Source organism: Glycine soja, chromosome 1, assembly GCF_004193775.1.
Source record: "Glycine soja cultivar W05 chromosome 1, ASM419377v2, whole genome shotgun sequence".
Lineage (NCBI taxonomy): Eukaryota > Viridiplantae > Streptophyta > Magnoliopsida > Fabales > Fabaceae > Glycine > Glycine soja.
In genome coordinates, this window is record NC_041002.1 from 28,598,408 (window position 1) to 28,615,825 (window position 17,418).

The following is a 17,418-nucleotide window of genomic DNA, read 5'->3' on the forward strand; positions in this document are numbered from 1 at the left end:
GTTATATTCACAAAAAAATAATTTTAAAAGTTTGATATCATTTAACATAATTTTATTTTCTTTTATCTATTCAAACAACTAATATATTATTTATTTTATTTTTCCATTCATTTTGTCTACAGTATCTTAAAATCCAATCACGCATCGCCTTCAAATTACATCCCAAGAAAATCAAATAAAGAAAAAGAAAAAAAAAGGTGACCTTGAAGTTAACGTAAAGACAGTTCCAAACTCCCAAGCTCCATTTGTCAAAAAAATTAAAAAAAACTCCCAAGCTCCAAAGGAATATGAATGGTTCTTCTTCCCTAATTTAAATTTTAAACTACCGTAGTAGTGTTTGATTTTTCAAATTTTCCATTTTCCACTCTATTACATTATTACTACGGTAGACTCCTAGCACACTCCGCTTTTCAAGCACAAAACATCCATCGCGCTCCCCCGAGAGAGAATCGCTAAACCTCCGATTGGGCACAAAATAAAAAAAAAACAAAAAATCCAGAGAACGAACGAAACAAACAAAGAAACTAACAAAACGGCACGCCGCAAACACTTCCAAACCAAAAACACAAACAAGAAAGAAAGAAGAACAAGATTTTCAAACAAACCTGTAGTAGAATCGTTAGGGCCGGATATTCGAGTTTCTTTCCCTTATGTAATGCATCAGAAGAAATCAGAGGTTCAGATCGGGAAAGAAAGCGTAGGCGTCTCTTCCGATTTCAATCCGCAATTCCAAAAACACCCCTACCACCGCCACCAGCAATTCTACCCCCAAATCGAAATCGACATATCCCCCTCCCTCCCACCACAGCAACACAACACCGCGCCGCAGCGAACCACCCCCCCTTCTCTCTCCAAACAGAAGCATATTTTCAAGCCCCAGAATGCCGCCTTCTTCTCCGTCACCGTCGCCGCGAAGAGCGCCGCGTTCCGCATGCTGCGGCGCGTGAGGCGCCAGCGCGCGTTGCTCCTGCTCGCGATCCCGCTCCTCTATCTCTACTTCCTCGTCTCGCGCTCGTTCCTCCTCGACCTCCTCTCCGCCATCGCGTTCTCCGCCGCGCTCGTGTTCTCTCTTAACCTCGCTTTCCCTTTGCCGTTCCGCTCGATTCGCCTCAAGGCGGCCAAGAATTCTGCCTCCCGTCCCGCGGCGGCGCTGCCTGTGTTCTGGACGATCGGGTCGCGGCAGAAGACGGAGAAGCGCGCGGCAGCGTCGGGGTGCTGGGTGCAGGTATTTTTTCCCTTTCTTTCTTTTGTTGTTTTCTATCCGGCCAATGTTAGTTGTTAGTTTGTTAGTGGGAGGGATTCGAATCCTTTGAACCTTCGAACCCACGATGTCTCTCTTCCGTTTTCTCTTTTCAACCGCCAAGGCAATCTTATATCACCGGTGCTGGGTGCAGGTGTTTGGGAACGGAGACGTTTACGAAGGGGAGTTTCACCGAGGGAAGTGTTCGGGGAGTGGGGTGTATTATTACAGCAGGAGCGGGAGGTACGAGGGTGATTGGGTAGATGGAAAGTACGATGGGTATGGGGTGGAAACGTGGGCGCGCGGGAGCCGCTACCGCGGGTGTTACTGGCAGGGGCTGAGGCACGGGTTTGGGGTGTATAGGTTTTACACCGGGGATGTGTATGCTGGAGAGTGGTCCAATGGACAGAGCCACGGGTGTGGGGTTCACACGTGCGAGGATGGGAGTCGGTATGTTGGGGAGTTTAAGTGGGGGGTTAAGCATGGCCATGGGCATTACCATTTCAGGTTAGTTTCTTAATTTTAATTCTCTTACAATGTTGATTTTGTTTTTTTGTTGTCGGGTGTTTTGTGTATGCTTGCTTGCACAGCTTATAAAAGTAATCAATTGAAAGTTTAGGATGAGGTAATGTGAAGAGAATTTTGGTGCGGAGTTGAGGATAGGCATTGTTATTGTTTGAATGTATGTTGAAATGACTGTGTGTATGCTTGTGGTGGGATTTTTGTTTGCTGTTATAGGGAGTTTCTGTTATTGAGTGTGTGCAATTGTGCATCACTATGCCCTTGATGTTGTGTTGTATAATCTTTCTTTCACAAGCTAGAATTATAGTAATACGGCTTTTATTGGATGTGAGTGCTTACGAATTTGCTGTGTGCTAGGTTAGTAGGGTTTCTTAACAGTTGAATATCATTTGTAATGTGTGTTTCTTAGCAATTCAAGTGTATTGATAAAGGATTGGACATACAAAATATCATCGTTTTGATCCATTTGGAGTTTCAGTTTTGTCAAAATACCTGTAGGTGTTTTACACATCTTCTACCTTTAGACAAATTGGATTTCTTCAATTCCAGGCTGGTAGATTTGGGTACAAATATGTAGCTTGTTGAGATCCCACATCAACTATAGATATGACCAAAGTAGTGTTTATAAAGGTTTAGGCATTCCTCACCTCATGAACTAGTTTTTGGAATTCAGTTAGCCTTAGACCCAATTCAAGTAGGTGGTATTGGAGCCTTTCATAGATCCGACTTGGTTGTCGTCTGTTGAAAAATCTACCTAGCCTTGTGGCTTTTCCAGTGCAGTAAATGTTGTTAGATTAATGTGTTTTTTGTATATGTTTTATTATCTTTCTTATTTTGCACTCTTTCTCTGCTGTACAAGGGGCTGCAGTCTGCACCCTATCTTGTCATGTACTTGTTTCTTCTTTAATATATATACAATACTCTCAGCCATGTGAGACAAGTTGAGTTCTCCAAAATATAATTCGTAGTTTTAACTTGGTATCAGAGCGGGAAAAGTCTTGCTTTGGAGTCTCATTGTCGTCCGTTGTTGTTGACTGCCGGAAAATTTTCCGGCAAACTCAGGGTTAGGTGTGCATTGTTGAGCGTGACCCAACCCAAGTGGTTTTGAGAGCAAAAGCTCTCTCACATTCTCTCACGTGCCACTACAGCTTGCATTTCTGTCACATGCTGCCTTCTTGTCACTGGACAGCCGTAGCATCGCCACCAGTATGTTCATCAACCTTGTGGACCCATTCCAGCCCCTGTTTGGCTCCAGTTATCACGTCAGAAAAGGGAAATTTTGTTCCAGCCATTCTTGAGTTTCTTTTTGCTTTAGATTTGCTTGGTAACCTCTTTGTACTCCGATAATGACATCTACAGGCCCTATTTATCCCTTCTCTGCAACTCCCACTATCACAACTGAGAAACTCAACTGGAAAAGCTATCGGTCTTGGTCTGATTCAGTTGAGTTGTGGTTTTGTGGTCAAGGATACTATGACCATATGAAGAAGGATGTGAATGAAGTTCCTGTTGAGAATAGAGCTCAATAGTAGAAACTTGACTGCCAGCTATGTACTTTTCTATGGCAATCTGTAGACCCCAAACTGCTAGAGATACTAAGGTCATTCAAGACCTGTTTTTCTTTTTGGAGGAATGCCCGAGATTTCTTTGCTAATGACATCTTTTGGTTTTAGATATTTTGTTACCTTTATTGATGAATACTCTCGATTTACTTCGGTTTATTTGATGAAAGATAGATCTTAACTTTTGTCTATATTCATGTCTTTTTTCAATGAAATTAAAAATCAATTTGGGAAGATTATTAAAATTCTTAGAAGTGACAATGCCAAGGAGTATTTCTCTTCAAAACTTTCCTCTTTTTTGTCCTCACAGGGAATCCTACATCAATCCACATACCCTCACATATCACAACAAAATGGAATAGCTGAATGGAAAAACAGACATCTAGTTGAGATTGCACGGACATTGTTACTTAGTGCAAATGTTCCTTTTCACCATTGGGGTGATGTAGTTCTCACTGCCTGTTTTTTAATAAATAGGACCCTTGAACCATGCGTCTCCTAAGGTATTTGGATGTACATGTTTTGTTCATGATGTTTCTCCAAGTCTTGACAAGCTCTCAAGAAGAACTATCAAATGTGTTTCTTGGTTATTCCCGCCTTCAAAAGGGATACAAATGTTACTCTCCAACCACCAGTAGATACTACATGTCAGCTGATGTTACCTTCTTTGAAGAAACCATATTCTTCTCCAAACAGGATGAATCCAACTCCATACAACAGGTTTTGCCTATTCCTTGTCTCAGTCCAGTAGTATCTCATACTCACACAACATCCAATCAAGGAGAAATTCATCCCTCTTCTCCAATCAATTATCAAGTTGAATTATCTCCATCTTTTGTTTCTACCTACCAGAGCGAGACACAAAGAGATGGTTCCACGGTGCATGAAGACCCTCTTGATTCATGTCCTTCACCCTCAGTTGTCCCTACAACGGATCCCTCTTCATCATCATCTTCTCATGAAACAGATTCAGTTGGCCTGTTGCCCTTAGAAAAGGTATTCAGTCTACTTGAAAATTTTCCGTCTTCCCACTTGATTCTTCAGTTATCTTGATTCAGAGTCAGGGAGAATAGGGCTGTTCCATAAAAGTTCATGTTTTATCTGTGTTCTTTACCTTTTCTGGTCTAGTTTCCATCAACTGGTATCAAAGCTCCCGAATCCAAGGATTTTTTTTATTGTTCGCGGGATTGTCAATTGGGCAGAGATAGAGAGAACTTCAAGGATCTTGGCCAAGTAAACATAAAAATAATCTTAAAGGAATGTATTGAGTCTTGATGTTCCAATTTCCAATGGAGTAGGGAATCCAACAAATTCTTCTGAAAGCAGAAATGCAGTTGTTAGATCTGACCAAAGAGTTGGAGATGGATAGGGGTTGAGTAATGGGCTGTGGTTCAAGATTGGAATTCCAGTGAGACTGCTGGAGGAAGCTCGACATTTCCCTGTATTGGGGAAAAGATGCTCGTGGTGGGTTGAGTTGGGTGTTATTTTGATCTCAAATTGATGTCCGATGGGAACAATTGCAAGTTGTGATGATTGCTGTGGGGATTTTCGTGCAGAATCCATACAAGTTGTTGTTAGGCCTGAAACTGATGACATCTGTTGGAAGATTACAGAGAACAGTTTGAAATCGTATATGTAGGTCCTTTGCGTGGCAAGGATCCAGAATACCTTGGAGGTATTTTTTTAATGGATTTAAGAAAGAAGCCAGGGATGGATTGAAGTTGTACTGGTAGAATCTCTACCAGAGATGATATATTATGCTCAACAGATTGATTAGAAAAACATGGTATAAACAAAGGAGGGGTTTTCTCTGACAGTAACAGATGTGTGGCTTACAAGACTTACCCTACTTCCAAAACAAATGCATATGAAATTAGGTCTAATAAAGTACCTGCACATTCTAACTGACAAGGCTGTGACTCGGTTATGGATTCTTCAACCAGCAGACTCAAGGCTTCTTTTAGAAGCCAAGGAAGGGGGTTCCCAAGACTTTCTAATGTAGAATTACCGGAGAAAATCAAAAAAGGGTTGTGTTTTAGGTGTGGTATGCTCTATAATCCTGATAATGGATGCAAAAGCTAACAGTTTCAATTTTCAAGTCATATTAATGGTGGAATCTTCAGAGGGGGGTGAAGGTGATGATGTGTGAAGGAGATTTTCCTGAATTTCTCCTTGAGAATGAGGTGAAACTTTTGGGGAGTGTATTGTTAGCATACCCCAATAAAGAATAAGGATGAGAGCATAGGAATAGAATGAGTCAGTTTTTCTGACAACAGTATCGATAGTCAGTTAGGGAGTGAGAAACAGAAATTACAGGGGATATATTAAATATTGAGGGGAAAACAACGGAGGGGAACTTTTTGTTTAGCAATAGAGGTTGAGACTTGAGAGGGAGCGTCAATACTCAAATTTCCTGGAGCTGAGAGATATTTGTCTATATTTCTTCTATTCCAGTTTTGTTCTTGATTTTGCTATCATTTTGATTCAGATTCAGGAAGAGTGATATTCAATAAAAGCCCACCCTTTTTTTTTAATCTAGTTTACCGTTTAGAGTATCTGTTCTCTGAAGATTGCACTTGGGTAGATACTTGGTTGAACATCTGAAAATATACCATCTGCCCTTTCCCCTGCAAATCCAACATTGTGGTTAGTATCAGTTTGTTAGATCCTTGGCATGCAACAATTGGTGCTTATTCATGTTATGCATCATCAGTGTGTCCTGATTTCTGACAAATGTCGGATCTTTCTTCTGAAGAATAACTATAATGGCCTTATTGTTAACTTGAATTATAAATGAAATGTCTTTGTCCTTTTTGGTGGAACTAATTACATCTTTTTAATTAGAAATGGAGATACATATGCGGGTGAATACTTTGCAGACAAGATGCATGGTTTTGGCATATATCGTTTTGCGAATTGCCATCGTTATGAAGGAGCCTGGCATGAAGGCAGAAGGCAAGGACTTGGAATGTATACATTTAGAAATGGTGAAACCCAATCTGGTCACTGGCAAAATGGAGTCCTTGACATTCTAAGCACACAGAACACCACTTCTCCAGTTTCTCCAGTTGGTGTCTATCATTCCAAAGTACTCAATGCAGTGCAGGTACATTCGTTATGTTAAGTTATTTCCCTTAGTTCATATTAAATATTCTTTACAGTATATATAAACAAAAGGGAATATTGTTGAATATTTGTTTTTATCTTTATTGACGTTCAAAGGGGCCTAAGCCCAAAGAGAGATTACAAGGAAATTAATCTAGGGGCGGAGACCCCAATAAAGTAAGCGTGCAAAACTAAGCCCAAATGAGCTGGTTGTAACACCCTAAAATTTGAGTTTACAAATACACTTCAAATACCTTTTATTTATCTTTATAAACAAGTGAGTTCAAAGCCTTTTCATGAATGTTGAAATAGAAAACAAAAAGATAGGGTAATTTTTTTTACTGAAATAAAACTTTTCATGAAGGCTCTCAACATTTTTCTTTTTAATGAAAGCTATCAACTTGAAAAGAAAGCGGTATATTTTCAAAAGCTATCAACTTGAAATTAATCTAGGGGCAGAGGCCCCAATACAATAAGCGTGCAAAACTAAGCCCAAATGAGCTGGTTGTAACACCCTAAAATTTGGGTTTACAAATACACTTCAAATACCTTTTATTTATCTTTATAAACAAGTGAGTTCAAAGCCTTTTCATGAATGTTGAATAGAAAATGAAAAGATAGGATAAATTTTTTTACTGAAATAAAACTTTTCATGAAGGCTCCTTAACATTTTTCTTTTTAATGAAAGCTATCAACTTGAAAAGAAAGTGGAATATTTTCAAAATCATATGCAACATATGTATTTACAAAATGTTGTTTCATTTCAAGTTACAAGTTGATATACATAATAAATAGTCAAACTTCAAGTATAACACCTTACATCTTTGAAATAACATCATGTATATACATAAAGATCTGAGATGAGCCTCCATGGCCAACAAACATAAGTAAATAAGTAAATAAGATGACTGAACACATAAAAGTTCATGAAACCTATGTTTATTCTATTCAATACAAAAACCTAAGTCTCGAAGCAGTCAGCTATCCAAGCCCAGCGGAATAAGTGCCATTAGGATGGTACATGCCAGACAAAAGTGAACCCACCAACGAGAACCCGATGAAGAACTCTTGGGGGGATCCTTCTACACTCAAAGATGTTAACCCACGAGCGGAGATTTGTCTTGATGCTCATCATTCAAACCTAAAAGTGTTGGTGTAAGGAGTGAGTACTCCATCCCTTTTGGAATCACAAACACAAACGTTAAGTCCCACACATAACCTAACAACCACCACGTGTGGTTGACTAGCAAACATAACTCACGGTATCTAATTTCGAATTCTACTCTCACACTGTTACTATCTTGTGCCCAACGCCATTAAGCCTCCTAGGCCTTCATGGTCTGACACAACATGTGGATGATGATTGGGTGGACACACCACATGCCGGTATAGGACATGGCGTTCTCACCAACCATGGATACAGCTCTGCTCTAATCAAGAATGCCAAGTGTGGCCTGTGAGTCCCCCACACTAATCGGGAATAAGACCCTTAGTCTGGTTATCAACACTCAACATTTCCCCCAGGTTCTTTGTTCGGACCAACCCCTAGTGTACCCACTGTGTGTCATCCACCCTCACTTAACGAATCCCCACTTACTCTTCATGATGATTGATGAGTAATGTGAATGACGGTTGCGTTGGTACTTGTGACTAGACATTAGAGGATGCATTCCCACTGAGTTGGTCATGCTCCACTCCCGACACAACATTCACTTTAATTCTAACACAATTACACTACCTCGTCTTTCGTCCTTTCCTTGTAATGCGTGTCAATCCTCATGTAGTCCCCGATTGCAATTATCCTCCATTGCACACACACAAACATAATAGGAGAGGAAGGGAATTAATCCTCTTCCCTCTCTAGGGTCATCATCAAAATGGCCCCTTAAGTGGACATTACTACTTGCACATCCATCACTATCGAACGAATAGCTAATCCATAACAAGACATCCAACTAAAATTTGCTGAGGGTTGGACACCCCAAACCTAATCCCAAAGCACAACAATTCAAGATCAATATCATATCCATATCATGCAACATGCCATGCTAAGTGGTCACACTCACTTGGTCTTACACATTTAATCATAGCAAATCCACATAATAATAATCAATCAAAGCAAGCAATTAAGTCCATAAGCTACATCATAATTTCCGTACAATTATACACATGCATACACTTTCTCATTTGGAATTGCTCCTAATCACCGTTTTTTAAAACAACATTCTCATTGATGAAGAAATCCAATTGAGGCAAACCATATATGTTTTTCAAGGTTTTTGGATGTAAGGAATTCAGTTTTGGACTCAAAATCCTCCAATTCCACTCCCATTTGGTCAGATTTCGAAAATGCCCTGCACTTGGCCTCTAAAGTTCACAAACTTGTTTCCTAAATTCCAAGAGTTATAGAAATCCATTTCATGTAAATTTTATTATCAAACCCTATATTTTTAAATATGAGGAACTCGATTCCATGGTCAAAATCTATAGAAAACAAACCCATATGCACACTTCGTTTAAAACAGTGCAGGATTTACCAAAAGAGCACAAAACTTGAAATCATGCTTCCATAGACTATACTAACAAAAATGGGGTGTATTTTATGTCTAGCCCTAGGTTCTTGGACCTAATAAGTTCAATTTTGAGGTCTAGATCAACAAATTCCAACTCCAAATTCAAAAGCTACGATAATAGAGCATGGAAAAACATATTTTTCCCTAACTTGAAAATTAATTTGCCAAGGCTACATAACTCCAAATGAGACATATCATGTATGCTTTCCTAGGATTTTGGGGTCAAGGAACCCAAATTTGAACCCAAAATTTACAAATTCAGTTGACAGAAAACATAGCACCACAATTACAAAGTTACATGATTTGTGTTAAACATGCAAAATCATCATATAAATAAAGTTCTAGTGCCTAACAACATAGCATGGGTCCTAAGAAATGAAATACTCCTCCCTTACCTCTTTGTTGACTCAAGGAAGCAAAGGATTGAGTGTGGGTAGCAAGAGATCCTTGAGTTCCTCTTCACATGAAGATGGAGAATGAAAGAGAAGATAAGCACTCTAGCTTCAAGAGAAGAAAATGGAGATGGGCATGAGAAGAGTGTTGGGAATGATTTTGGGATGCACTATAACTATGATAAACCTCTACAGGTTTATTATAGAAGGAAGAAAGGGTCCAATATAGGATATAAAGGGGCAAACACTTGTAATTGACTAACTGATTGGGAGTTTGTTATATTTGTTATTAGTTTGTTATTTAGCTTTTGATAGGAATCTGTTACAGTTTGTTATTAGGTCTGTTAGGAAGTATGTTTTCCTTTATATAGTCCTTTTGTTGTAGATGGGAGGGGATCTTTTTGGAAAATCTTTGTAACTGGGAGTTCCAATGAGAAAAGGAGAGTGCTCCTTTTGGGGGTACACTTGTTTACCTTGGTTCTATTATGTTCTTGGTTCTTTGTTCAATATAGAGGAAGTTTCAGTATTCTATTCTTCTGTTAGAAAGAGTTTTCTTTGTTAGGATTTCAGTATTCCAATCTCAAAAGGAGATTCCTAACAAATTGGTCCAACCTACCAGATACAACATCATCACAATGGAGAATCGGGTTGGAGCGTTGGAGAAGGCAGTTGATGTACATGGGGAGAAGTTGATAGAGATGAAGACAAATATAGATTTCATCAAAGATTTGTTGTTACAAATGAACAAATAAACACCTTCAGTAGTGGGAGACCATTCCATGAACAAGAATGAAAAGCCTTGGGAAGAAGAGGAGGAGAGTGGCGAAACTAAGGAAGTGAGGATGTGCCTCTTCGTTCTTGGGTCAAGAAAGTAGAATTACCCACTTTTGAAGGTCACGATCCATTGGGGTGGCTGGCTAGAGCTGAAAAATTCTTTGAGGTGCAACAAGTTAAACCCTCAGAGAGGTTAAGGCTAGCATTCATTAGTATGAAGGGAAATGCAGTACACTGGTTTCAGTACTGGCGTCTAAAATCCAAGAATCCATCTTGGAAAGAATTTGCAGACACTTTGATAAGAAGGTTTGGAGGAAACGGGAGAGGAATAGTATATGAAAGACTGGCTTCTCTAAGGAAAACCGGAGGAGTTGAGGAGTATGTTTAAGAATTTGAGCTTCTAGTTGCTCAAGCCAAACCTAGTGCGGAGGACCAAATCTTGGGATATTTCTTGGCTGGTCTGCGCCAAGATATTAGAAGTCTGGTTCACCCACATGATCCTAGGGACCTCACATGAGCCATGTAGCGTGTGACGTTGAAGAAGCAATGAAACAGATGCGGGGCTATGGGAACACACAGGGACGAGGGGCAAGTTCAGGTGCAAGTTTTAGGTACCAAGGTGGCGGTGGAGTTATACCTCATGCAAGGGCATTTGGAGGTGCAAACAGTGCCCAAGCGTCCAACAGCGGGACTCGGAATTCACAAGGATCCATGTCTACAGTGGCCAAACCAAGTTTCTCTAGAAGTAGGGGAACTCAAACCATTCCTTATGCTGAATATGTCAAGAGGAGTGACGAAGAAAGGTGTTATCATTGTGGAAATGCTTTTGGACCAGGTCACCGCTGTCCCCAAAAAACCATGAGGGTGTTAATCTTGGCTGAGGATGAACAGATAGATGATAATGGAGAGATTTCAAGAATGGAAGAGGAGAACGAACATGAGGAAAAGAGAAAGGAAGCTCCTGATGTGGAATGTCAATGGATGGATTTTTTAGTATGTTCAGCAGGAGGATTGACACAACCTCAAATTATAAAGTTAAAAGGTGAATTGCAAGGGCAAGAAGTGTTGATTTTGATAGACAGCGAAGCAAGTCACAATTTTATATCCAGCAAATTGGTACAAAAATTGGGACTCAAGCGCAAATCAACCAAACCCTATTATGTAAGATTAGGGGATGGGAATATAAAATCCACTCAATGTTGCTGCAAGAACCTGAAGGTGCATCTGGGGCCATATATGATGGAAGGATATTTCTTTTTGTTTAACTTAGGAGGAGTTGACTTGATTCTTGGCGTGGCCTGGCTGGCCACTTTGGGGAAATTAAAGCAAATTGGCAGACCCTAAGCATGTCCTTCATTCATCAAGGACAGAATATGATCATACAAGGAGATCCGGACTGTCCAAGGCAATAACTTCTTCCAAGGCACTTAAGAAAGTTGTCAAGGCAGAAGTAGACATAATGTCTATGCTCTGGGTTGTAGAGAAAAGTAATATAGAAAAGGAAGGACTGACAACAGACCAAACCAGACAATTACAGGGGGTATTATCTGAATTTGCAACAGTTTTTCATGAACCAAAAGGGTTGCCACCACCTAGAGGGATAGATCACCGAATTCCAATTAAAGCCGGGACAGCTCCAGTTAATGTAAGACCTTATCGTTATCATCCCCACTTGCAGAAAAATGAAATAGAAACCCAGGTAGCTGAGATGCTGGCTTCAGGAGTCATTAGACCCAGCAACAGTCCATATTCCAATCCAGTTATCTTGGTGAAGAAGAAGGATGGAAGTTGGAGATTTTGCGTGGGCTACCGGGCTCTAAACAAAGCTACAATACCAGACAAATTCCTCATTCCAGTGATAGAGGAATTGTTGGATGAACTAAGTAGAGCTGTGTATTTCTCCAAAATAGATTTAAGGGCTGGATATCACCAAATAAGAATGCACAAGCTAGACATTCCAAAAACAGCTTTCAAAACTCATCAAGGGCATTACAAATCTCTAGTTATGTCTTGGTTTTCTTTGATGATATTTTGGTTTACAATAAAACATGGGAGGATCATTTAAAGCACTTGAGACAAGTGCTGGTCAGACTATCAGAACACTCTTTCTTTATCAATCAAAAGAAGTGTACTTTTGGAAAAACTAAGATAGGATACCTTGGGCATATTATCTCTAAGGATGGGGTATCAATGGATCCCCAAAAGATTGAAGCCATTCTGCGGTGGCCCTTACCCAAGACTCTTAAAGCTTTGAGAGGGTTTTTGGGACTTACCGGGTACTATAGAAGATTCATTTGCAACTATGGACAAATAGCTCGATCCCTAACTGATTTATTGAAGAAGGAAAATTTCAAGTAGACTAGTAAAAGTACTAAGGCCTTTACCCAGTTGCAGCAGGCTGTCACCATAGCTCCTGTACTATCAATGCCAAATTTCTCAAAAAAATTCTCCATAGAATGTGATGCATCGGGAAAGGGAGTAAGGGTTGTGTTAACTCAAGAAAAAAGGCCTATTGCTTATTTCAGTAAGGCTTTGGCAGATTCAACACTCACTAAATCAGTTTATGAAAAGAAATTGATGGCCCTAGTTCTTGCAATTCAACACTGGAGGCCTTATCTCTTAGGTCAGAAATTCACTGTGTTTACTGATCATAAGTGTCTAAGGTACCTCTTGGAGCAAAGAATAACAACTCAGAACCAACAAAACTGATTGGCAAAATTGTTGGGGTATGAGTTTGAAATTGTGTACAAGGTTGGAGCTTCAAATAGAGTTGCTAATGCATCGTCTAGGAGGGATGAAGATAAAGAACTGCAAGGAATATCAAGGCCCTTCTGGCCTGACATTGCAGAAATTGATGAAGAAGTTAAGAAGGATCCTGTCTTAGCCAAAATTCTAGAGGACTTAAAAGTAGACCCTGACTCACATCCTCAATATACCTTGGAGCATGACAGACTATACTATAAAGGCAAGTTAGTTTTATCACCAGATTCAACATGGATCCCTAAACTCCTCTAGGAATTCCATACTTCTCCTATAGGTGGGCATTCAGGTATCTACAAAACTTATAGAAGGATGGCTCAATCCCTTTTCTGGATTGGCATGAAGGGGACAATCACTAATTTTTAGCAGCCTGTCATGTGTGTCAAAGGAGTAAATATCTGGCTTCTTCTTTAGCAGGGTTACTGCAACCTTTACCCATTCCTAAGGCCATATGGGAAGAAATCAGCATGGATTTCATTGTGGGACTTCCTAAATCAAAAGGCTTTGATGTTGTGCTTGTAGTAGTGGATAGGTTGAGGAAATATGGACATTTCATTTTGACCAAACACCCATATACTGCTAGGTCCATAGCTGAGATTTTTGTTAAAGAAATCATCAGATTACATGGAGTGCCAATCTCTATTATTAGTGACAGGGATCCCACCTTCATGAGTCATTTTTGGCAGGAACTTTTCAGATTACGGGGAACTACTTTGAACATGAGTACAGCCTACCACCTTGAGTCTGATGGACAAACAGAGGTCCTTAACAGAACCTTGGAGACTTATCTCTGGTGTTTTTGTTCCGAGCAGCCAAAATCCTGGACAGGATTCATACCTTGGGCTGAATACTGGTATAATACCAGCTTCCAAGGGGCTGCATGCTGCACACCATTTGAAGTGGTTTATGGGAGGCCACCACCTTCTTTGGCTAGGTTTGTTCCTGGAGAAACACTAGTGGAAGCTGTTGCACAAGACCTCATGGACAGAGATGAGACTTTGAAGTAGCTTAAATTCCATTTATAGAAAGCACAAAATCAGATGGCTCATTATGCAAATGTGCATAGGAAAATCTCTCAAATTCAGCTAGGAGATTGGATTTATCTCAGAATCAGGCCTCATAGACAAATTTCCATGCCTACCAAGATACATCCTAAACTAGCAGCCAAGAATTATGGACCTTATTTGGTATTAAAACAAATTGGAGCTGTAGCCTTCAAATTACAACTTCCAGAGCAGGCTCGGATACACCCAGTATTCCATGTATCCTAGCTTAAGAAGGCAGCAGGGCACCATCTAGTTGAACCTGAACTTCCAACAGAATTGCAGGGCACAACAGAGATTTACCAGCCTTTCCAAATTTTGGGTACTAGAACAGTCAATCTCTCAGGAATAGAAGTCCCCCAGGTGCTGGTCCATTGGCAAGGAAAGCTCCCGGAGGAAGCTACTTGGAAAGACACCTTCTCCATCGGTGTCAACCTTGAGGACAAGGTTGTTTATGAGGAAGGGAGTATTGTTGGGAATGATTTTGGGATGCACTATAACTAGTATAAACCTCTATAGGTTTATTATAGAAGGAAGAAAGGGTCCAATATAGGATATAAAGGGGCAAACACTTGTAATTGACTAACTGATTAGGAGTTTGTTATATCTGTTATTAGTTTGTTATTTAGCTTTTGATAGGAATTTGTTACAGTTTGTTATTAGGTCTGTTAGGAAGTATGTTTTCCTTTATATAGTCCTTTTGTTGTAGATGGGAGGGGATCTTTTTGGAAAATCTTTGTAACTGGGAGTTCCAGTGAGAAAAGGAGAGTGCTCCTTTTGGGGGTAAACTTGTTTACCTTGGTTCTATTGTGTTCTTGGTTCTTTGTTCAATATAGATGAAGTTTAAGTATTCTATTCTTCTGTGAGAGAGAGTTTTCTTTGTTAGGATTTCAGTATTCCAATCTCAGAAGGAGATTCCTAACAAAGAGGAACTCATCTAGACCTCCATGGACTTGAGCTTTCAACAATGGAGGAAGAGAAGAAAGGAAAAGCAAAGAACTCCCTCGCTTTCCTTGGACAGCCAACACACAACTAGCGGGAAAATGGAGATGGGCATGAGAAAAGGGACTTACCTACACCTCCAAGGACTTCAGCTTTCAACAATGGAGGAAGAGAAGAAAGAAAAAGCAAAGAACTCCCTCTCTCTCTCTCTCTCTCTCCTTGGACAGCCAACACACAACAAGAGGCGGGGTTGCTTTCTCTTTTATAGAGGGTCCCCTAGGTTTTTCCCTCTCTTTTTCCTATTCAGACAACCTAAACTTAAGGACTTAAGCTCTCCATTAGTCTCTAATTAATTCTCACTTATAAATTAATTCTAGACTGATAAGTTCATTTATTAATCTCTTCTATTAATCTTGACCTAAAATAATTAAAGTGAATGAGAAATTAATTCTCCTCCTCCTTAATTATTTAAACTAATAGTTTCTCACATCTAGACACATTCATGTTCTAAACTTTCATGTATTAGTCTAAATCTCTCACATTAGCCTAAAAGTCTTTAATTACTAAATTGTCATTAATGAAGAATTCTTACTTTAATTTTCTAAACTGCAGTTGACTTTTGTTGATTGATGGTTTGACCAATGGTTTCTACATCTAAACTACTTATTTCTAGACTTGATACTTACATCTTGGTCACTTAACTGTCTAATGATGGTTCTATCTCTTGTATTCACGATTTCACTAAGAATAATACTACCACACTACATATAAAAAAGCACAATGTATTTCTATACAAAACTTCCTAATGTAAGAAAATTGGGATGTTACACTAGTGGTTGCTGAAACATCAAATACTCCAGCTTAATAAGCACTATTTGCCAATGCATCAGCGTAACTATTTCCTTATCTATGAATATGAGAGATGTTAACTAAAGCAAAACCATTCATCAGAATTTCTAATTGTTGAATATTTTATCTTCTTTGTCTACATGGTGTCCTAGGAATATCAGTCTGGAATGAGTTGAGTCTGTCATTTCTGGTTGCTATGAATTTTATTCCAAAGATTAGGATGATGTCCCAGTTTTTCTCTGTACTAACTTGCTTGGGTAGTATTCTTAATTATGATTATTACATGATTCATTCCATTTGCTTGTTTTAACAATGAGTTATTAGAAATTCAGGTTTTGGTTATCCCTTGCGTTCTGCTTTTGAACTCTGTAATAAAATTACTTCATTTTATATTTAGCCCTTGAGTTTGAGTAGCGAGGAATTGATCATGGTTGAGGTTTAAGGCATAAATATTTGGTGCCATTAGCTTATGTTTCACTTAGAATAGGTATTAGTTAAATATTTATTTCAATTTGAGTCTTTACTCTTTATCTTTGAAATTGCTTGAAGAAAACAAAATTTTATTGAAGTCAAGGATACAGTCTACATGCAGAATTTTGGATGTCTTGTCTTTTGTGCATAAAATTAGCTCAACCTTGTAATGGAGGAGAAGAAAAGAATTGCAGACAGTTAGATATTTTACAGCATTATGAGTCAATTTTCATTATAAAATTGTGTTTATTTGTTTAAAAAATAGGAAGCAAGACAAGCCGCAGAGAAAGCCTATGATATGGCCAAGGTAGATGAAGGGGTGAACAGAGCTGTAGCAGCTTCTAATAGAGCAGCCAATGCAGCTAGAGTAGCTGCTGTAAAAGCTGTGCAAAAACAGAATTATCATGTTAACAGTGAAAGCTTCTCAATTCCTGTTGTGTAAAGAGTATCTCAGCTGCTTTTATATTAGAAGAGAAGCTTGAGATTGTAGAAGAAAGCAGCTTCACTAGGTGGCTACACTAGTTTAAGCAGCTTCATGTCCACAGCAATAGTTGCTTTTGGCATTATGCTTTCTTTGATTTGATCTTTTTGATTATTTTCTCCTAGCACCTTACCATCAGGTAGCTGGCTGAAAAAAAGGCAGATTTGTTATCTATATCTGCTGCGGTCCTTGTATAGAGGGAGGAAGGGTGATGGCTTCCATATGGTGAAAGTATTCTATGGATAACTTTTCATTTTCCCACTTTTTGTAAATTTATTTAAATGCAGGTGTGCAGGTGAAACCTACAACCGGCTACTGTTGTATAATCGCTTGGTAAAATAAGGAGAGGAGGAACGTATACAATAAAACTTTTTTTTTTCCTAACTTAAAAAGTTGTTTGGGTTAGATTTGGGAATGATGTGTTGTAAATTTAATTAACTGAGAAAAACAGTTTACCAGTCTTAATAAATAAGTTCAATGGTACAGATAAATAGTTAAGTACTCTTTATATGGATAATTTTCTACTTGATTGGAAAGTTGGATGTTCTTGATTGTTGATTCTTCTGGGTTGCCTTGAAGCACATCACTAATTTAAGTGTTAAGAGTGTCACACTGTGCTAAGAGAGCATGTCACGAGATAATTGAAATTTTATGAAAAAGGGGTAGTTGTCACCAATTTTATTAGAAGTAAGGAAAAATAGAAA

The 17,418-nt window shown here is 39.1% G+C and overlaps 1 protein-coding gene across 1 annotated transcript; it reads left to right on the plus strand.

The window, feature by feature from the left end:
• Window positions 1-285: 285 nt before the first annotated feature.
• On the plus strand, window positions 286-17,205 carry LOC114414411 (phosphatidylinositol 4-phosphate 5-kinase 4-like). Its single transcript, XM_028378678.1, has 4 exons — window positions 286-1,225; window positions 1,395-1,747; window positions 6,169-6,430; window positions 16,499-17,205. Exons 1-4 carry the CDS (start codon window positions 656-658, stop codon window positions 16,673-16,675), a joined length of 1,362 nt encoding a protein of 453 aa, XP_028234479.1. The 5' UTR covers window positions 286-655; the 3' UTR covers window positions 16,676-17,205.
• The last annotated feature ends 213 nt before the right edge of the window (window positions 17,206-17,418 follow it).

Bases quoted from the DNA above. Each gene is read 5' to 3' on its own strand.
- LOC114414411 (XM_028378678.1), top strand. From the start codon at position 656: ATGCATCAGAAGAAATCAGAGGTTCAGATCGGGAAAGAAAGCGTAGGC. The intron at 1,748-6,168 runs GTTAGTTTCTTA...CTTTTTAATTAG, and splicing joins CATGGGCATTACCATTTCAG to AAATGGAGATACATATGCGG. The intron at 6,431-16,498 runs GTACATTCGTTA...TTTAAAAAATAG, and splicing joins AAGTACTCAATGCAGTGCAG to GAAGCAAGACAAGCCGCAGA.